General features: G+C 37.0%; 1 protein-coding gene across 1 annotated transcript in view; it reads right to left on the bottom strand.

The window, feature by feature from the left end:
* DLGAP2 (DLG associated protein 2) overlaps positions 1-22,733 on the bottom strand; it is a 358,902-nt gene that overhangs the window by 76,965 nt on the left and 259,204 nt on the right. Inside the window, exons 5-6 of the mRNA XM_039322598.1 lie at positions 12,432-13,504; positions 942-1,150 (exon numbers count right to left, since the gene is read on the bottom strand). Coding sequence (XP_039178532.1) covers positions 942-1,150; positions 12,432-13,433 — 1,211 coding nt within the window. The 5' untranslated portion in view covers positions 13,434-13,504. The remainder of the gene's footprint in view (positions 1-941; positions 1,151-12,431; positions 13,505-22,733) is intronic.

Raw genomic sequence — 22,733 nt, 5'->3', positions numbered from 1 at the left:
GACTCTATTCTAGGATGAAAATGGGATGTTCGGTCAGGGCCTTGGGAGAGGATTAAAACTCTCCTTGTCAAATTACTATTCGCTGTTATATAAGCAAGAAGCTGATGGTGACATGGGGTTTCAAAGTAACAAAAGATTCCGTGTGAACCCCATATCTATGGTTAGATACACTGGTGCATAGAATCTTGATGTGAAAGATTCTGTCTCTCAGGACTCTTAGCTCATTACTGATGGCTCTCTGCTACTTCACACTTGACCCCTCTTCCAGCCTTATGTGCTGTCAGCCAATCTATTTTTGGATACCTGAAAAATAGTAGGCATTTTTTCAGAAATTCCCAACTGATGGGACCCAAGCATGGAGCATCTCTATGTTTGCAACCAATAATTAGGCAACTGAAAGGTGACTAAACACTAAGCACCCACCCACACTTTATACCTCATTAAGAAGAATGATTGGTGGGGAGGAACAAGATAGGGAAGCCATTACTCACTTTCTGTAACTTCTTCTGCATTAAAACAGTATGGACAACTCTACTCCTTGGCCTCATTACTGAGATAGAATGGGGTTTGGTAGTAATACTGGCATACTTTTCTGCCAATTCAAGGAATGGTGGATGGCATGTTAACATGGTCAGGTGACTACGTCCTCATTACTTTGCATTTTTTAACGTACTCCAAAATAACTGACCAACATTCAGGTGTTTTATACTTTGAATACTGAATAGGCATTCATCCTGTACCTTAGAAATGCAATGGCCAGTTGTTATAGAGTAAGAAATCATTTTCCCGCCAGCAATAAAAAGCATCAGCTTAATCTGAGAAAGTGTATATCCAACCAATATTATTTTTAGAACATTATCAGCTGAAGTAGAAGATGAAGAAATAGTAGAAAGAAATGAAACCCACAAAAATAAAATAGGAAAAAGCTTTGCGAGGCTTACTTCTGGTGGTCACCAAGGGCTCTTTGTCCAATAGATTTTAACAATGATTCCGGATGGACTGCTACCTTTGGTGATGTTTTGGGACTAGTGTCAGAATCTCCACTTTCCTCATCTCCCATGGCTTTAATATAACTTCCACTTCTCATCCTTCTGCAGGGAATCTCCTCATCTTTACCAGCAGGGTAACCTCCCCATTCATCTTGAGGTACCTGGGACAGGTATTACAACAAGCACAAAACAGAAATAAATCTGACATTGCTGTGGGGCCCTTTAAACAATCTGTTACAAATAACAACTAAGTACTTGACATTGCCAAAAGGATAGATTTTAGTTTAGTTATTAACTAAGTACAACATTCTAATGATATTTGACTGGGGTCAAATGCAGAAGATTGTTTACCAGATGATGGTGTGCTGTAGTAATCTATAGCAGCTATTGCTTGCTTTGCACTTTGTGGTGAACCATGATTTGTTTAATATTTATTGGAGAAAGCACAGTTAGCTACAAGACATAAACCTCGATTTATAAATAGCAATGGCTAAGTTCACCCAACAAAAATAAAAATCAAGCATACAGTCAAAGTGAGTGAGGAAAAACTATCACCCTGATTCTTCAAGTGTCTTAAAAGAAGATGATTTCTGATCAAATTGAAGCTGAGACAGGCAACAAATAAAGTTGTATATTATAAAAGCATTTGATAACTAGAAGTATTTGCTAAAGAATGGGGTATGATGTTAGTTCTACATAACAGGCTAAAAAAAAAGAAGACCAACGTAACAGAAACTTCTGAAACACCTGTCTGATTTAGCAGAAACCTTAATAAGCCTGATGTATTAGCACTGGAAATCTAAATTTGCAATCTGGTAATCAAATGAAAACATTAATATCATTCAGATAATAACATCTCCAAATAAATTGAAGTTTTACAACGAAATATCAAACAATATTATTAAATATACTGTGAACCTATATTGCTATATACAACACTTTGTCCATGCATGTGACTAATGTTTAATTGTTCCAACTTAGCTTTTAGCTCTGAATTTTGGCAGGTCCTTAATCCAATACATAGTTGTAGTCTCTAACTGGTTCTGGCCTCAATTAAACACTTATTCCTGTTTGCTGTTTTCTAATAGGCATACTTACACCAACACACACACACACACACTATATACACATTAATGGGGGGGACATGATAGCAGTGTTCCAATATCTCAGGGGTTGCCACAAAGAAGAGAGAGTCAAACTATTTTCCAAAGCGCCTGAAGGCAGGACAAGAAGCAATGGATGGAAACTAATCAAAGAGAGAAGCAACCTAGAACTAAGGAGAAACTTCCTGACAGTTAGAACAATTAACCAGTGGAACAACCTGCCTCCTGAAGCGGTGAATGTGCCAACACTGGAAGTTTTTAAGAAAAGACTGGGCAGCCATTTATCCGAAATGGTATAGGGTTTACTGCCTGAGCAGGAGGTTGGACTAGATGACCTCCAAGGTCCCTTCCAACTTTATTATTATTATTATTATTATTATTATTATTATTATTATTATTATTATTATTATGGATCATTGCACAGTCAGCCAGATGTTCAGACTGGATTTGGCATTTTGTCTACCTATCGAGTCCTTACCCAGGACCTGGGATAGACAGATGTGGATGTTTGATGGTATTACAGATATCATCGCAGGATGGAAGCAGTTCCTAGCAAGGCCGCCTTTTGCAATTGACTAATAGCAAATTTGTCAATGCCAATGGTGTTCAAGTGGTGCTCCAGTCGTTTTGGGATTGCACCCAAGGCGCCTATGACTATTGGTACTACCCTTGCTTGCTTTTGCCACAGTCTTTCTATTTATATTTGTAGGTCTTTGTATTTTGTTATCTTCTCCAGTTCTTTCTCTTCTATTCTGCTATCTCCAGGCACTGCCACGTCCACTATCCAGACTTTTTTGTCTTTATTATCGACAATTGTTAAGTCTGGGGTGTTATGTTGCAGGTGCTTGTCTGTTTGAATTCTGAAGTCCCAGAGCAGTTTAATTTTATCATTTTCTATGACTTTCTCTATTTTATGATCCTACCAGTTTTTGCTTACAGGCAAATGATATTTTTTGCAGATCTTCCAATGCACCATTGTTGCTACTTTATCATGCCGCTGCTTGTAGTCAGTCTGTGCAATCTTCTTGCAACAGCTTACCAAGTGGTCCACTGTTTCTTCAGCTTCTTTGCATAGGCGGCAGTTACTGTCTGTTGCTGTCTTCCCAATTTTGACTTTGTATGCATTTGTCCTTAAGGCTTGGTCTTGTGCAGCCAGAATTAGTCCCTCGGTCTCTTTCTTCAATTTTCCTGCTCTTAGCCATTGCCAGGTTTTATTATTATCTGCTTTCCCAGCTATTTTTTTAATGTATTGGCCATGTAGTGCTTTGTCTTCCCATGCCTCTATTCTGTTCTTCATTTGGTCTTTCTTGTAGGCCAGTTTGGTCTCTCCAGTAGTTAGTAAGCCTTCCTGATATACTAATTTCAGTGCATCTTCATCATTGTTCTTCAGATATTCTTCCAAAGCCATTTTTTCTTCTTCAACCATCTGATGTACTTGTAGCATTCCACGCCCACCTATTTGCCTTGGTAGATAAAGTCTATCAATGTCACTGCGTGGATGAAGGGCATGATTCATTGTCATTATTTTTCTGGTCTGCCTATCCATTGCTTTTAGTTCTGCTTGAGTCCAGTCCACTATTCCAGCTGTGTACCTAATGACTGGGATTGCCCAGGTGTTGATTGCCTTTATGGTATTTCCTCCATTGAGTTTGGATTTTAAGATCTTCTTCACTCTCTTGATGTATTCACCTCTAATCTTTTTCTTGACTTCAGTGTGCTTGATGTTGTCAGCTTGAAGGATACCCAAGTATTTGTAGTACTCTTCCTCATCCAGACTCTTAATGTTATTTTCGTGGGGCATCTTGATTCCTTCAGTTTTCACTATTTTTCCTTGTTTGATAGTAAGTGTGGCACATTTGTCCAAGCCAAACTCCATTACAATATCTTGGCTATATATACGGACAGTGTTGAGCAGCGATTCTATTTCAGATGATGTTTTTCCATACAGCTTCAGATCATCCATGTAAAGGAGGTGGGATAGTCTAGCAGATGTTTTTGATGTTTGATAGCCATGTCCTGAGTTATTCAGTATTGTTGACAGAGGAAACAGTGCAATAACAAATAGTAATGGTGATAATGAATCTCCTTGAAATATTCCTCTCTTGATATTAACCTCTCCCAGCCTCTCACCATTGATCTGCAACTGTGTCTTCCATTGTGCCATCGATCTTTGCACAAATTTTCTGATGTTTCTACTGACTCCTGTTATTTCTAGGCACTTTATTATCCAATCATGTGGCAGAGAGTCAAATGCCTTTTTGTAGTCAATCCATGCACATTCAGGTTGGTCTTCCTTCTCTTGCAGTTTTCCAAGATCATTTTGTCTATTAGGAGTTGATCTTTTGTTCCTCTGCTATTGGGGCGGTTTCCTTTCTGCTCAGGTGGAAAGAGATTGTTTTCAACTAGATGCTGTTGTACTGCATCAGCTACCACACCAGTTAGTAATTTGAAAGTTGTTGGTAAGCAGGTAATTGGCCTGTAGTTACCTGGTGTTGCCCCTTTTGCTGGATTTTTCATTATTAGGTAGGTTTTCCCAGTTGTTAGCCACTTTTCAATTTCTCCTCCTTGTAGTATATTGTTGAACTGCTTGGCAATGAGTGGGTGTATAACAGTTAGATGTTTCAACCAAAACCCATGCAGTTCATCTTCACCTGGTGCTGACCAATTTTTGATTTTCTTTGCTCTTTTTTCTACCATTTTTGTTGTTATTGCTAGTTCTTTCATTTCAACTTCTGTTTTATTTGCATCCACCTCTTTTAACCAAGCCGCATCCTTGTTGTATTTCTTTGGGTTATCCCATATCTGCTTCCAGAACTGTACTGTTTCTTCCTTGTCAGGTACTGACTGATTCCTTGCAGTTTCTCCATTGATGGATTGGTAGAAACGTTTCTGATTGGATTGAAATTGGAGGTTCTGCCTATAGTTTGCAATTCGAGCTTCATATCTACTGATTTTCCTGGCTATAGCTGTTATTTGTTGCTTTATTATTTCCAGTGCTTCCTTGATCTTCCTTGTTTCTAAGTGGTATTTCTTGATTAGGTATTCTTTGGGTCTTCTTCTTCTTCTTCTTCTTCTTCTTCTTCTTCTTCTTCTTCTTCTTCTTCTTCTTCTTCTTCTTCTTCTTCTTCTTCTTCTTCTTCTTCTTCTTCTTCTTCTTCTTCTTCTTATTATTATTATTATTATTATTATTATTATTATTATTATTATTACAGAATCTAAGACCACTAAGAGTAAAAATATCCAAATGCAAGTCATTTAACTTACATTAGATCCCTTCCCAGTGCTTGCAGAAAAAACCCAGGTTACAACACTGTCAGAGTATTACAATATTACTTGACAAGATATTATTGTGCTTTAAGCAAACAAAACAGCTGAAAAAGAAGCAATGCAGAAGAAGCAAAATTTATGTCATAAATTAACTGAGGCAATTATTTTATGGCCTCCTACTTTTCTATGAAGATTCCCCCTGAAACCATAGTTTCCCTTGTTCTTCCTTAAAATGCCCTTTCTGAAAAGCCTTCATTCTCTACTTACTCTCTTCTGGAACCATTTCCCATGGGGCACATTTGAGAGTTTTCTCTTCCTAGATCAACTGTTCTATCCATGAGAAGATACATACAGGTAGTCCTCGACTTACGATCGCAACTGAGCCCAAGATTTCTGTTGCTAAGCATGATAGTTGTTGTGAGTTTTGCCCCATTTTATAACCTTTCCTGCTGCAGCTGTTAAGTGAATCACTGCAGTTACTAAGTTAGTAACCCAGTTGCTAAGGCCTGAATTTTGATCACCTGATCATGGGGATGCTGCAACACTCCTTAAGTATGGAAAACAAACATAAGACACTTTGAACGAATGGCTGAAAGTCGAGGAGTACCTACCTTTACCTGGGGTAAAAAGCAAAATAATACCAAAAATGCCTGGGAAACCATTTTACCAATCATTGTCTTACGGAAGACTCACATGAAACATACAGAACTGTGTTGTATAAGACTCTTACTGAAAGGATTGCAGCAGGGGAGCAGATGGTGAGAAAGAAATGGAGTAGCTTTAAAAAGTGGGAATTGCTTGACATGTAAAGTGTTTGATAAAGCAAGAATTCCAGATGTGAACCACATTTCACTAAATTAAATATTACTGGTTCTATTCTCAATAATTATATATTGTAATGACCGTCTGTGGACTCCCACACTTGATAAAGATTGTTAAAATACAGCTGTACTGATATATTTAGAAACTATTTGATTTCTTGGCGAGCACTCTCCTGAACCAAGAAGCAATGCTACGTAAAATGAAAGAATTGTGTGTTAATGTGTGTACAGGTGAAAACATTCTAAAATCTATAAGAATGGAAAAAGAATGGAAAGGAAAAAAGGGGGGCAGGAAATCATGAGAAAATTTCAGTTTGCAAAACAAAGCACATCATCATGTTATCTTACTTATCTCAGAACAGAGCTGAACAGATGGAGAAAGTCTGCCTCTATGGGTTTTGACAAGATACAAAGGGGGGAAAAAAGCTTATCCAATTAAAACAACAACAAAAACTGCCGCAAGCTTAAGTACATCTTAAAGTAATAGAGTGATATGTAGAATAGGCTTCTTACAACCCGATTAAAAGCAGATCAAAGTCTGCCTTGAATGCTTAACAGAAAGTGGAAAAAAACACCAGAAAGGCCTAAAAAGGGGAAGAGGGGATTACTTTCTGCAGAACTTTCATTTGGAAACTATGAAAAACAATTCTCTGAAGTGAAATTTCAATTTAGCGCGTAAAGATGTATCATTTTAGTTTGCCTTTTCTTCTGTAGCTTAATTCTGATAACTTTTGTTCTAGAAACATGAATAAAAATTCCAGGTTCTCCATTTCATATAGCCAGTTGCACAAGGAAGCATTTTCATTTTGGATTTATTTCTCCGTGTCCTTTCAATTTGTAGCAAAACCTCATATGTACACACAGAAAATCATCAACATGCTTATTGCTGCTTGTTCAAATAGTAACCAAAGCCTGAATTTTCCATCTGTAGAGTTTATAAATGTTGATATTTTTAGAAGCCTTCTCTTGAATTAGACACTTAATCCTTGTACACACACTGCTTAATGCATTAAGCAATTTTTATATTCTAAGTTTACTATCTGGTAGAAGATTTACCTGCATCAGTATAGTTGGGTTCTTTATTTTTAAGTGTATGGCTAATTACCAGCTGTATTCTATAGGTAATGTATGTATGCACACCATCCCTGTATGCATTAATTCTACATTTTTATGCAATATGCATTTACCCTGTACTCAGAATTTTTGTCCTGTTGAGAAGCAAATTACATTGAGAAGAACTCCAGGAAAATAGCTTCTGTTTGTTCACTAGGATTTTAGTCACCGTGTTCCAATAAGGTATGGAAATTAATGTTTAAAGCCCATGGGACATTGCATACCATCCTGTCCCCAATTTCCCCACAAGTCTCTGACTTTGCTAATTTGTTTGGTGCACAATCAAGTTTCTCTTCTTTCTCCTTCTCAGATTTAAAAAGCCACCCAAACAAGCAAAATGGCTCTGGGTGGTGTACTCAAATAGTCTTGTTTGTCTCTTGTCATTCCAGAAGGCCTTGCAAACCTGGCTGTTCTCCCTGGCCTTGGGCTAGGATGGCTATGCTCCCCCCCCCCACTGTTACCTGTATTCATATACATATTCCATTGTCTTGATGGGTGTTATTTTGTTTACGTATATAGTCTTGTCTAGTTTTTATATTGTTTGTTTTATATTATGAGCCACCCAGAATCATTTTGGAGTCAGATGGCGCCTAAATCTAATTAAATAAAGGAACCTGGCATGCTGCAAAGCAAAGCACTAACTTCCAAAACCATCCTTCTTTTAGAGTTGATACATGGCAATTCAAAAGTCTTTCAAGACCTGCAGCAGCAGCTACTACCGCATGATGCTCTTCCATCAGACTGAGGCAGAGAGCATTTTTGGAAGTTATTGAAAAATAAACTAGCTATCAGCTGATGAGAACAAGAATTAGGAATGGTGGCTGTCTGAAGTAACTGCCAGGTGAAAAACGAAGCTTTTTATTTCTGGGTTATCCGCTGGAAGTGTCAGTTAAAGTATAAGGCACTGGTTCATACTTCATACTAAGCCAAAAACAAATTGCAACTTGAGCTCTGATTCCAAAGTCTCTGTTATTCATTCTCTCCTAATCTCTACTGCAACCAGTAAATTTATTTTTTATCTTTTTATTTATTTTTTTATCCAAAAGGAACACAGACTAAGGGCTTCTGTAGATAAATATGTTCTTTCTTTACTCCCCCCCCTTTTGCTTTTATATTCTTAGAATAATCTTATATACCTTACACACATTTAAATTTATTCATTTATGAGTATTTGAATACAGAAAATCAGTAATTGATTTCCATTCAATGACTAAAAAGAGGTTTAACTTTAAACATGTATTATAATGAATTTCTTTCAGTTAGTGAACATCCATTTCAAAATATTTCTTAGAAGTAGTCGAGTAAAAGTGGTATTGATCTATTTTTTATTCATTCATTAAACAACGTTAGCTACTTGCTGCATTGTTTAAGATTTACATATTTTCTGTTCAAATTGGCAGTATTATAGACAACACTTTGAAGATTCAGTGATTCAATGCTTCAAAGATAGACTAATTTGCTCTCTATGCAATGTATATAATTTATAATATATAAATTTATAAAATATAAGTAAATTATAGTGTATAAAATAATTTTGGGCCAGTCACACTCTCTCAGGCCAATTTACCTCAGAGGGTTATTGTTGTGGAGCAAATAGGAGGAAGAAAGTGTATATTATGTATGTTTGCCATCTTGAGTTATTTATAAAGTAATAAAGGTAGAATCAAAATCTAATAAATAAATAAAATAAATATATAATAAATGAATTATCTCTAACATAAAGATCAATAGCAATATTTCAGTATGACCTGTGTGATCCATTATGCAATCTCATATAATTAAAAATATTAGCAGTTTTTTGCAGCTGCTGAAAAAGAAAGCAAATCAAAAGAAATAGTGTTTAACTCTCATTCTAACTCTCTTCTAAAATATCCTCCTTTAAACTTCCCCTAGCTCCAGAGAGGAAAATGTACTGGCTTCAATAGGATAATTATATTTCCTCACAAAAAACTTTAATTAATTAGTTGATTGATTGATAGATTTAGGCCATTTAACTGTCACTCATTTTTTTATTTTCTAATGTGGTTTACACAACCAAAAGTCTATTCTGTATTTAATGAATATTTCAGAGAATGTTTAATAAAACTTGGCAATAATGTTCATGTTAGAAACCTAAATTAAATTTGGAAAATCAGCTCATATGTTTTTTCTTACTGCTCTGTTTTGAACTGCCATTCACAGGAATGACAATAAGATTTTACTATGTTTCTTGGCTTAGGACATCAAATTTATGGATAATTTATTAATAGGAGATAAGACCAAACAAATTATATGATTTTAACATGAGAAATGTATATCTGGTGAATTTTGATATCTATTTTTGTTTTGTTTATGCTTACATATTTTCATGTAATTCCTCAATTCAACTAAATGTGTGTGTGTGTATATCTATATATATATATATATATATATATATATATATATATATATATATATATATATATATATATTCGGGTTTTCTCCCACGTAAAATTGGAAGTGTCTTGGCGACATTTCGACGAAGTCCCATTCGAATGGGACTTTGTCGAAACGTCGCCAAGACACTTCCAATTTTATGCGGGAAAAAACCCGAATAACCAAAGACCTACATACAAACACCCGCGAAAACTTCATATATATATTTGTTTTCTGAGGTTTTCACGGGTATTTGTATGTAGGTCTTTGGTTGTTCGGGTTTTCTCTCGCGTAAAATTGGAAGTGTCTTGGCAACGTTTCGACGAAGTCTCATTCGTCATCTTCAGGCTGGTGTTTTCAGCTTCGTGCTTTGAGCAGCAATGTGTGGTCTTAGCTGTTTCTTCCTTTTAACTGCCAGTGGGGGTATGAACTGATTGGGTGGGAGCTTGGCTGTGTTCTGATTGGGTGGAGGTGTGTTCTGAATGGTTAGGGGCTTGGCTGTGCTCTGATTGGCTGGGGGAGTGTTCTGTTTGGTTGTGCTCAGGTTAGTTTGAGTTGCAGAGGGGTTTAAGATTTTGGGCTGCCTTGCTATTTTTTGGCTTCTCGTTCGTGGTTGTGTCTCCTCTTCATGGAGGGTGTCAGTTTGCTTCATGTATGGATTGGAGGGTTTAAAGTGGCTAATGATGCATTCTGGTTTGTGGTCGTGCCTCATCATCGGTGTGGCTTTGGGTTTGTTTTTTGCGTGGATGTGTGGTGGTGACATCCTGTGTGGTTTTTGTGAGTGTGGGTCTGGTATCATTTTTTGTGTTAGGGAGTCGTTTGTCAATAAGGGCGGGTTTCCAAATGGCTGGTAGGCGGGAGGTATCATTTCGCTTGTTCATGCTGTGTGGGCGTTTTTCTATCTCGATGGCTTCTCTGATTATTCTGTTATTAAAATGTACACTTTTGGCAATGGTTCTGGTATTTTTAAAGTCAATTTCATGTCCTGTGGCTTTAAGGTGTTGGATCAGGGAAGATGTTGGTTCCTCTTTTTTGACTGAGTTCTTATGTTCTTCAATGCGTGCACTGAAAATATATATATATATACATGTAGGTCTTTGGTTGTTCGGGTTTTCTCCTGCGTAAAATTGGAAGTGTCTTGGCGCGAAAACCTCAGAAAACATATATATATATATATATATATATATATATATATATATATATATATATATATATATATATATATATTGCTTTTAGTCTTTATCCTATTAACTGAAACTATTTTGCCTGATAAAATTTGAATGTAGTCATTTTTCTTTGAGCTTAATAAAAGGAAAAAGTGTTAAAGCAACCTAGACACTTATAGCTGAGCATGCAAAGAAACTTTAATCTCACTTTTAAAGGGAGGTCTAAATAAAGCATTAATGGACAGAAAAGTTGCAGCAATGACTTTGAGTCTAAGTTTCACAACTAGCTGGGGAAAAGCGCCCAAGGATCGGATATAGTGAAAAAAACAGGCAAACAGAAAAGAATTTGATATAAGGTTTTTTTCAATCTCACAATTCTTCTTTTTCTTCTTTTTATAAAGAAATAGTATTATTTGTTATACATGCATTGCATGAATTTGGTGCAGCCAATCAGCATCTTTCAAAGTTAGTCCTTTGTGATTGGGTGGTCGTAGCTGCAAGAAAATACACACCTCACACATTTTTGAGGGTACTAAGGCTCCATTCAGAGTCCTTAGGGAGAAGCAGAGTGTTTGTTGCCCTGTTTGGTTAGCACATAATTAAAGACTAGGACCTGTGGCCTATGGCCTATGGCCACCATCACTGCTATCTTATGCAGGTGCTGTTGAAAGGGGGGGGAATGAGGAAGCCCAGTAAAACATATCCGAGATGCTTCTGAGAAGGCCATCAAATATCGATAGGACTATGATGGTGTGGAAAACAAAAATATTGGCTTTTGTTCTTCTATGCAAGGTTTAGGCCCAGGTGAATTAAATCAGGCCTCATGGAAAAGTATTGAACCAAAGTTTGTGCTATGCTCAGTTTTACAATCCGAAGGAACTATTTGTAATCTAAACTGCAACTGTATTTTACTTAATATGATTTTGCTAAACTTGCTTGTTTCAAATATATTTAGAACATAAGGACTGGAACTGTAAGAAATAGGAAACTGAAAGTAGCTGATGGATGTAAGTTCCAATGTACACGAGTATGTGGAAAGTTATGTTCAGCAAAGGGTCAGCAGAATGTGTAAGATTGCTAACCATCTGTCTGCGGTTTTAGGATGGGAAAGGGTATAAGAGATTGGGACCGGGGCTGATTGATTTGCCACTGGCCTATAGCTGTCCTTATTGGAACTGCTATGTCATTGGACCTCATTGCAATGGGTTTTTAATGTAAGTGATGTTTATGTGTGTGTTCTAAATTACTGCTGAAATAAACCTCTGAATCTTAAAGTAAGAATTATTGTTTTGTGTTGCTGTCTCTTATCTTTTTCACTGGGTTTTTCCATGACAATAGTTATGTTTTACTTTTACCTAAAGTTTGTTATGGATAACTTATATAAAACCAGTTTCTGATCTCTGCTTCATGTTTTATTTCTAGCTGTAGGTGAACCTTGGAAAAAAAATAAGGAATTTTTACAAAATTTAACAAAAAAAAAAAAACTACTGGAAAGAATGCCCATAGAATCCTGTCTTGCAAATGTTAAAAGAGTATATTGCTCTTCAATTAAGAATATTAACAACATTTTACACTTACCTGAAGATAATGGCATGGTCTCAGGGAGGGTTTTATTTCCTGATGAACTAGAGGCTTGTCTAGATTAAGAGACGACTTCCGATAAGCTTCTTTAGCTTGGCTTACTGTGAGGGTAGACCAAGAGCTCCTTTTCATGTACTTGCCATCAGGGGTCATGGCAAGACCTTCACAAGCTGAACATTTCACATCATTGTTACTTTTTGAAGTCTTTAATGAGAGATCCCCAAAATGTCCCTGAAGAGCCTCAGGATAGCAATGAGAGATATGGTCTACATGATGCCTATTTACCACGCTAGGTGTTCGGTAAGTGCTATCACTGTCCAAGTTGTCATCAGAGCTCCACCAGCTGCTCATTCCAGTTTTATGCTTACTTTCAGGCTTTCGCTCTTTACTTTTACTTCTTTTGCTATGTTTAGAATGATGTCCATGATGATGGTCATCACCTCGGCCATCCCCCTTTGCCCCATTTACATTGCTCTTGGAAGATCCTTCCAAAGAATGTGATTTTGTGAACAGTTTTTGGACTGAATGAACAAGGTGACGTATTCTACCTGGGCTTTCACTGCGTTGTTCAGCTGCTGTTGATGTCCTTTGGTACTGCAAAGTGTGAAAGCCATCCCTATGGAGAGGAAGTTGCTTCTCAAATTGATCCAGCAAATTTGCTGGGATCCGGTTAATCTTAGTGTTCGCATGAGACATGGTGCAATCGTCCCTAGTATCGTAGTGTGAGGTGTAGTGCATTCTGGGGAAAGTGCTACTGGACATATGATCACCCATAACCATGGGCATCATCATACATTCTGAATGGATGGAGCTTCGTGGTGAGCAGCGATGGTGATCCACTGGGCAACTCTCAGTTGGGCTGAGAAGATACGATTGCCTTGACTCCTGGCCATGATGAAGATGATCGTGGCTGTGTTCACAATCTTCAGGGGATGGTAAACCACAAGTATGCGCAGAACATAATTGTGATTGATTACGCCCGCCAGATAATCCTTTCATGTTACTTGAAACAGGAGAATATCTTTCCTCACTGAAGGACAGCTGAGTTGGAGACCATGAGTACGGCTGATCTGTTAGGGGATGAATAGAGATGTAATCTGTCAGCTACGACAAACATAACTTATATTTAAACTAATAATAGAAAGTAAAGCTTAACAATAATTTTAAACACATAATACAAAGAAATACTAATATTTCACTGATGGTTAAATATTATGATGATGGTTATTTAACCATATTGTGATTATGGAGGTTTAATATTAGCGGTAGCATCCTTTACTGTTGTAATAGTTAAATATTAGTTTTTACATTTAATATTTATTGTATTAGATTTAGATGGCTACTTAACTAAAATTTCTCTGGGATGCTTACACAGTTAAAATAGAAGAAAACAATAAAAGGGGGTATGTATGCCCAGACAGAATCATTTTAATGTGTTACAAGGAAAAAGAAAAACCACAGTTGCCGGATAGTGCAAGTAGGATGGTACAACTGTGTTCATGTCCTGTTTTGATCTGATCCAGTAGGATCTTTCTCACCTTCATTCATTTGGTCTTATTGCCAAATATTAAATATTTTAATCCAGAATTAGATTTCATCTGGATAATTGCTTCAAACAGTTTATATGTTTATGTTTCATCTGTCTGGGACAAAAACTAGAGAGGCTATCAAAATATGGAGACCTTTCACTCTGAGATCTGGCAGGCCCCTAGCCTCCTTGCCTTCCAGAATCCTTCAAATTCTAGCTGGTTGGGGTTAAGTGAAGGTGGAGCCCAGTAAATGTGATTGGGAAAGTGCTGCTTTGGTGGTTTTTTAATTGTTATTTGTAAGTAGCTCAGCACTATAATGCATGAGATAGGCAGTTCTAGAAGTCTAATACATAAACAAACAAATAAATGGTTGGTTCAGTCCAGTACTCTGTGTACATTGTTATACAGGGGGTCCTTGACTTACAACTATTTGTTTAGTGATCATTTGAATTTACAACAGCATTGAAAAAAAGTAACTTATGACCATTTTTCATACTAATGACCATTGCAGCAACTCTCTCTGGTCAAAATTCAGACCCTTGTCAATTAGCATATATTTATGACGGTCGCAGTGTCCCAGAGTTATGTGTTCATCTTTTGAATCCTTTTGACAAGCAAAGTCAATGGGGAAGCCAGATCAGATTCACTGAACCTGCAGTGATTTACTTAACAAACTGTGGTAAGAAAGGTCATCAAATGGGTCATCAAATGGGTCCAACCTCAGTTAACTGTTTTGCTTAGCAACAAAAAAAAATAGGCTCAATTGTGATTGCAAGTCGAGGACTACATATACTGTACAATGTCACGCGTGTTATTATTGCTTTCAGATATTGTGAAAAAAAAATTGGAAGAACTAAAGAAATGGTTAGGGACAGATTGTCACAAACAGAATCTACATAGTTGCTAAGAATGGACCTCACATTCATGGCAAATAATAAAGAGGAAGAAGAAAAGGAGGAGGTGGAGGAGGAAACTAGAGAGAAGAAGAACCAGAACTTCATAATCCACAATCTCAAATCCTTAAAGGGTTAGACTCTGATGAATTGCATTCATTTCTCTAATTTAATTAGAGTTATTCATGCCAGTTCATTGTTTAAAAAAATAAGATAGATCAATCAGGTATTTAAAGGTGGATACATTCTCTGAATCAGAGGTCCCCAACCTTTTGGGCACCAGGGACCGGTTCCATGGAGAAAGGTTTTTCCACGGACTGGAGAATGTGTGGTTTTGTGTGCTGCCTGCTTGTTTGTGCAGACTGATTGTAGGCATGCCGCAGCCAAGTACCAGTCCACGGACAGAGGTTGGGGACCCCTGCTCTGAAAGATTCCTGAGGAGGAAGAGGGGGGAAGAGCAGAAATTGAAGTCATTTCAAATCCAGAAAGGTATTTCTATCATTACACAGCAAACATCCAGCGTCTTATCAATTACAGTTAGGTAGCAATGTTATTATTATCAACAGTTATTATCGATGTTAAGCCCAATGAAATAGGAGAGTTTTAGTATATTATATATGTATTGCATGTATTCTTGCATTCTTGCTAGCAAAGCAGAAATATATTGCAAGAGCTGCAGATTCTGCTAAATTTCTTCATGGTTTTCATGGTAAATTATGTCTAATAAACAAAGAAGGGGATTCTAATTAAGTGTCTTATAGAACACCATTGTGTTAATAGCTTGATGAATTCATTGCTCAATATTATTTAAGCTCTAGCAGCTGGGAAATCGTGCAAACAAATCAAAGAAATAGAACATAAGAGTTTGATTTAGGTATTTAGAATCTTCAAATTCAGTTTACCACTTTTTCAAAAGGAGATGAACATCCGAGCCCTTTATAGGATCAGCCATATATTATGGTAATTATGCTTTATGCTAGTTTCTTGAAAGATTTTTTTTAAAAAAACATTTGCTCTGGAAAAGATAGCTATTGAAAGTTACTACTCATGCACAGTACAAATAAGTAGTCAGTTTCAAGGGAAATTGAAGCCCTATAATTGTTGTCCTTGCCATTTTATCACGTCAATGGTTTAATGCTGAAATATCTTCTGATTGAATGCATAGAATTTGATATGAAAGATGGTACCAGCTGCTGAGCTACAGTGGAAATGCCAACAAACCTTGGAAGGCATTCAAAGACTGCATAACTTGCTAAACTGTAATTGGATCCTTTTCACAACTTTGAGTTCGGGAGGATGTAGATTATGCAATGACAAAAAGCAGAACAGGAGTCTTTCAGGTGTCTTTCCTTGAGCAAAGCAAAATTACAGCTTGAGCTTTTCATAAATATTGGGACCTTGGTTGAAATGAAGAAGATGATGATATGAGTTCTTTTAAAAGAAAGAAAACTTAATTCCTCTAGTTCAATTGTACCTTAATTCATAAAATAAATGCCGTTAAATATTATGCTGAAAAAGGCTGCCCATCTCTCCTCACCCATATTTCTTAAGGGACCATGGAAGAATGTGAATCTCTCACCCTCTAAAAGAATTATCTTCCTCTCTTTGCATTTCTATTGCTTTTCCTTTGCTTTCTATTGCTTTTCCTCCACTTGCTTTGCCTTTCAACCCTATAACATACACCAGTTTCTCATGAGAGGATAGTGAGAAGATCTATGGGCAAATGAGAAGCAGCAGCAGTGACCTTCTTGCCTGCTGTTGGTGATGGCTTAGTGCCCTCCCCCAATTTCTATGAAAGTGAATCCTCCCTCCGTTTAAATTTTCTTACACCCCAATGTACAGTTTATGCTTTATGCATTTATAACTCTTGCCTTTTCACTTCTTTTTTTTCCTGGTGATTGAGAGCTAGCAGACTTGAAAAATTTGCCTTTTTCATTGTTACAGTAGCCATTTAAAAACAGATTGCATGAAAAGCTCCCTAACCATCTATGCAAAATTGAAGTTGTACTGAGTCTTTTTTCAAAAATTAGGGATGTTTCTCTTCACACATTCATCACATTCCTCCCTCCCTCCAAAAAGCCTGGAAATGCCTATGAAGATCTGGATGCAGAACAGGAATTATTGCCAAACTCCAATGACATAATTTGGGACAACAAGCCTACAAATCAAAATGACCCACTTGGATTAGCCATGTACAAAGCAATCAAATTAGAAGTGGATAGCACCAGCTATTAAAGAAAGCAAAACAGAGGAAAAGGCATTACAAAACCCAAACTGACACAGCTATTTACATTAGTGAAATGGTTTTCAAGCTTCTGATCATCAAAGGATTTTATAGAATGATAGAGACCATCAGCAGACACAGGTCTCCCTCCCCCCCACACTGATTGTTCTCAGCAACAAAAAACGGAAAACCATGTTTTCTTTTTGTCAATATTGCCCTGTCTCCGTGTATGTTGGGCAACTAAAGGAAGAAGCCAAAGAAAGGCTATGGATGAGGAAGAAAAAAAGCTTTGTCAAGGTTAGAGAAGGAAAAGAATCCAGCATGGATTTCACTAGGAGTGTGATAGCACAAAAATGATAACACCAACAACCAATTTTGACTGGAGGCTTGGAATGTGTGCTCTTGCCATTCAAATATTCACACAAAGAAGTATAAAGTTGGTAGAATGATTTGCATAAAAAGCCTACATAGAAAAGTGGGTCAACTGCTGAAAGCTGCAAACAATAGTAAATACAGGTTTTCTACATTTAAAAAAAAACATCGCAAAATGGAATCTATGTGAAAAATAGTGACATGGACAAAATGAAACCCATTTAAATTCATTTGCACATCCTTTCTTTACACAGAGATACCTTAAGGCAGAAATTTTGTTTTTCTTCAAGTGACCCATGAAGTTTCCCTTGGCTTTATCCTTGACAAACTTATGTGCCATGATTAACCATGATGTAATTAAGCTTGCCTTCTCTCTGGAATAGTGCTCCACCTGAAGGGGATCAGCACCAATCCTGTTGGCATTCAGAAAAACTACTAAGAATTGCTAATCTGGGAAGTGTCACAAGATTGATTGTATGGTGGGTGCTCTCTCCAATGCAGGCTATTCATTGTTTGGATTATTTTCCTTGCTGTGGTCAGTGGTTGGAAGTAGATGGCAAGTGGTTTTAGAGATTTGACTGGTGGGTTTTTTTTTTTCTTTTAATTCCTGGAAATGAATTGTTACTCATTTACTCTAGGAAGTTTCAGCCCCCAGTTTACACTGCACTGCGCTCACCTTCTAAAGCTAGTCTTCACAGATCTTACATCCTTCCTATCAGATTATGCCTCTGGTCGAGAAAGAGAGAGTTTTCTGCCAAGCCAACACCTCTTTAAATTTTGGTTTTTATTATTTAAAACATTTGTAACCTGACTTTCTGCACAAAGCACAACCTAATCAGTGTCAAGAACTACCATACAACCAAACAATCAAACATCAACTCATAATAAAAGCATCATCACACTAAAATAGTCACAAAAAGGGAACCAAAATTAGACACTTAAATTACTTAAAAACAGATGATAAAACTAATTTTTTAGCAAGTACCAAATACCTACATAAAAAGAACATTTTTCTTTCGATCTCATTTCTGGCTTCCTATGTACATGACTCATGCTCATGTACTATGCTGCTAATGTTGATTGTCTCCCAACCTCCCTTTTTGTTATTGCCTTTTCAACCACAATATCTCTGAGCAAGCTCTGCACTGGAGGCCACAGCTTAGCTGCTGAATGCCTAACATTCAGCACATTTTCTTCCTGCTCCTAAGCCAGCTAATAAATAATTTGGAAACATAAAGACCATCCTAGATATTATACCTAATAAATTATCAAACAGAGAATGCACTACATTTGTTTTGATTACATTATATATTATATTTGTTTTGGCTGCATCAGGGATACCCAGCCTTGTGCTTTCCAGATATTTTTGGAATATCAGATACATAGTTTTATGGCCAAATGTGTTGATGCTCTATTTCAAAACAATTGAAGGACACCTTGGAGCTGGAGCATTCAATTCCTTTCAGAAAGATTTTCTAATTAAGAGCTTTCCTAGCATCGTAGGATAGAAAGAAATTTTTAAGCCAATGGGCAAAATTACCTGCCCAGTACAGAGATCTGAACTAAAGCATCTTTGAAAGATGGCTACTTGGTCCCTATTTAAACATATCCAGTAAAGAGAAGCCCACCCACTGCCTTAGATGTTTAATTCAACTATTGTATCCAATTGTGTTCCTGACTACCAACTGGAACCTACCATCCTGTTGTATTATCTACAGTATAGTACTTACATATAGAGAGATATGAATGTATGAAATAAAAGGGAAACTCTGACCCTTTTATACGTGTGTCATCGCACGAAAGGGGCAGAGTTGGCATTGCAATGCTGCTTTTGTTATTTGGATGAAATGCTAGATTCTGTGGACACCTTTGCCTTTGCAAAAGGAAAGGGTTGCCTTACATTAGCAGTCTCCAACTTGACCTTCAGAGATTGGTAATCTCTTCAGGTACACAGGCAGATATTAAAATTCACACATGAACAAAGCTCCCCTTCTGTACATAATACAGGCTATATCATATTGTCACTTGGGAAGGCCAAGTTCATTTTAATCTGTTTTAATCCTGTTTGTAGAACAAAATTGGTTGGATGGAATTTAAGACATATACAATATCACCGGCATATACAGCATGCCTTCCTTAACAAAGATCCCAGAATGTGATCTTCCATTTCTGGATTTATATTTGTGATCACATCCTTTGACCTGTTAACGGTGTCTTGAACATTTTTGAAGTGTTAGTTTTAATGGGCTGTTTATTGATATTCTTTTCTAGAAATTATGTTATGTTGATACTTGGGAGATGTATTTGAAAGAGCAAGAAATGTTTCTAGAAAGAAAACACTGACTGCTCCCTGTGCTTCTCATTAAACACCAGTATTTTTACTTTAAAACCTTTCTTTTATCACGTACATCGTGCTATAACAAAGGGTAGAAGAAGTGGTATCTAAATGCTAAAAGAAAGATTTTAAACCCATTGACTTCAACTAGCTCTCCTTAATAATCCATGTAAGATATCTAAAATAACTTGCTAGCCTAATGAAGAGTTCATTGACAAGGTAGCTTTTTCACATCAGGAAATCTTCAGTTCTCCCTATGCATCCTGCCTTTCTTAGAACTTTTACTCTATCCTGTCTTCACAACCTCAAAAGTCCACATTCACTTATCTTACAAATGTTTGAAATGTGACTCCAAAATCTCTAGGAGTTGATATTTCACATGGCTTCTTTTTCAGTTGCTCCATCTGTTTCTTAACATCGGTGAAAGAACAGCTGGAAAGAAGCTGTACCTGAGAAGATTTTAATAACTGTGGATAGCTAAACACTCAAGTAAGAGTTCAGCCAAGAACTGAGCAATAAAGGTAGTCCTTGACTTACAACCATAATTGAGCCCAAAAATCTGTTGCTAAGTGAGACAACTTAACAAATGTTAAGTGAGTTTTGCCCCATTTTATGACATTTTTTGCCACAGCTGTTAAGTGAATCACTGCACTTGTTAAATTAGTAACACGGTTGTTAAGTGAATCTGGATTCCTCACTGACTTTGCTTGTCAGGAGGTTGAAAAAGATGATCAAATGACCCCGGAAGACTGCAACCGTCATAAGTATGAACGAGTTGCCAAGCAGCTGAATTTTGATCACATGACCATGGGGAATGCTGTAATGACGATCGGGGATGCTGTAATGGTTGTAAGTGTGAAAAATGGTCATAAATCACTTTTTTCAGTGATGTTGCAACTTTGAACAGTTCACTAAATGAACTGTTGTAAGTTGAGGACTACCTGTAGTTTTAAAAAGATAAGTAAAGGTTTCCCTTATCCAGTTGTGTTCTACTTTAGGGGGCAGTGCTCATCTCTGTTACTTAGCCGAAGGAGCCAGTGTTGTCCAAACACGTTTTGGGGTCATGTGGCCAGCATAACATCCCACCACAGTGCAGAGTGTGCAGAGAAACACTGAACGCCATTATCTTCCCATCGCAGTGGAACTATTTTATCTGCCCCCATTTTCATGCTTTTGAACTGTTAGGAGGGCAGGAGCTGGGGCAAGAACGGGAGCTTGCCCTGTTGCACAGTGCTCGGGTCTTGAACCCGGGCTGTCAGCTTTCCAGCTGGCAAGCTCGGCCTCCTAACCGCTGAGCCCCCTTCAAAAAGTTAGAAGAATCCAAATCAGAGTATTAACATTGATAGTGATGTTCCTGGCTAACTGAAATCATGTAAAACCAGCTGGAAATTTTGAGGCCATTCCAAACAAGTGTGCAATTAGAAACTGGATGTTAAAATCAATCTATCTGTCAATGGATGGAGAACATTCATAGCACAAACTAATTGCACTACAGGGACTGAATAAAGTATTCTTATTTAATATACCCATGTGCTAAATATTTTCAGAATAACTGTAATCTTGATTACAAACACATTGGATGCCAATATAACCTGGCAAATCATATGTACATAGTATTTCAACTGATAATTGCCAATAGAATAGTTCTTTAATTATGAGTTCACTGCTGTAAAATAAAAAGCAACAAGGGAATTAATACAGAAATTTTCCCACAACCCTTTACACAGTTTTAATTTGGGGGCAATTTTGAAATGGAAACTAATCCAACACTTATGATATTTTTTTCTATTTATTCTCACAAACCCTCAGCTCTTACTTTATATTCAGTTCTTTGTGGGCCTTTACCAGACTAAGTCCTCCTCCCCCCCCCCCACACACACAAATAATGTCTCTCACTCAACCAAATAATGAAGCCAAGCTCACAGCCACAAGGAACCTGTGCAAGGACCTTCCTCAGGATCAACTGGCTCAAACTGTTTTCCCAACCCAATGACTTTCACATTAAGAAAGCAAGATGATCATTTTCTCTTTGCAACATATATTATGCAAGCCTTATGTCCATACTACATTTTATTTTGTAATTTAACTCATCTACCTCTTTATATCAGGTGCTCTCAGATGGAGAATGACACTAAGGCCTAAAGATAGCCATGCTATGGATGAAACGGAAATAATCCTTCACTTTGCAGGGAAGGAGCATGTTTTGAATGCCTTTTAAAAAAATCTCTCCTTTTTGTGAGAAGTGGAATTATGATGGAAATTATATATTTCTGCCGATGTAAATACATATCCATAAATGATAGCAAGGATAAGCCTTTATCAGTATGCCATACATTTTATTTATAGAGACATGTGTTCTTTAACAAGCAACTCTCATTGCACCTAAAACATTTTTACCAAGTTTCAATGCCAACAATCTACCGCATTAAAAAAAAAAACTGCCTGGTCATCCCTTCTATTTTTGTTTTCTTCCATTCAATCGCATCATATTTTCAGAGTCTACTTGGACAAATCCCTGCAGTTTTCTTGGCAAAATTTTTCAGAAGTAGTTTGCCACTGACTCCTTCCTAGGGCTGAGAGAGAGTAATTAGCCCAAGGTCACCCAGCTGATTTTTTTTTTAAAGTCTGGTGCTTTAATCACTAGAGCAAAATGGCCCTTCCATACCAAAATATAAAAATGTGACCTGCATTTCAATGTTCCCAGAGGCATTAAACAAATTCTCCATAAATATCCATGGTAGCCAAGATATCTCAAAGACATCATGCACCTGATGCTGATTATTTAGTCACCAAGTGTTATATGTTTGGTTGTTTCATATTTATTTACTTATGTATTAAATTTATATGCTACCCATCTCACTTTCAATATGAGAAAGTACACAGTAGAAGAGACACATGCTTTTACAGTTCTCAGTTTCCCTGAGTTTAGTAATATTGATATGAAAT

This window comes from Crotalus tigris, unplaced genomic scaffold (genome assembly GCF_016545835.1).
Source record: "Crotalus tigris isolate CLP2741 ecotype Arizona unplaced genomic scaffold, ASM1654583v1 scf7180000024117.2648584, whole genome shotgun sequence".
Taxonomy (NCBI): Eukaryota; Metazoa; Chordata; class Lepidosauria; order Squamata; family Viperidae; genus Crotalus; species Crotalus tigris.
Note: the sequence above shows the minus strand (reverse complement) of the source record. Positions and strands in the feature narration are given on the sequence as shown.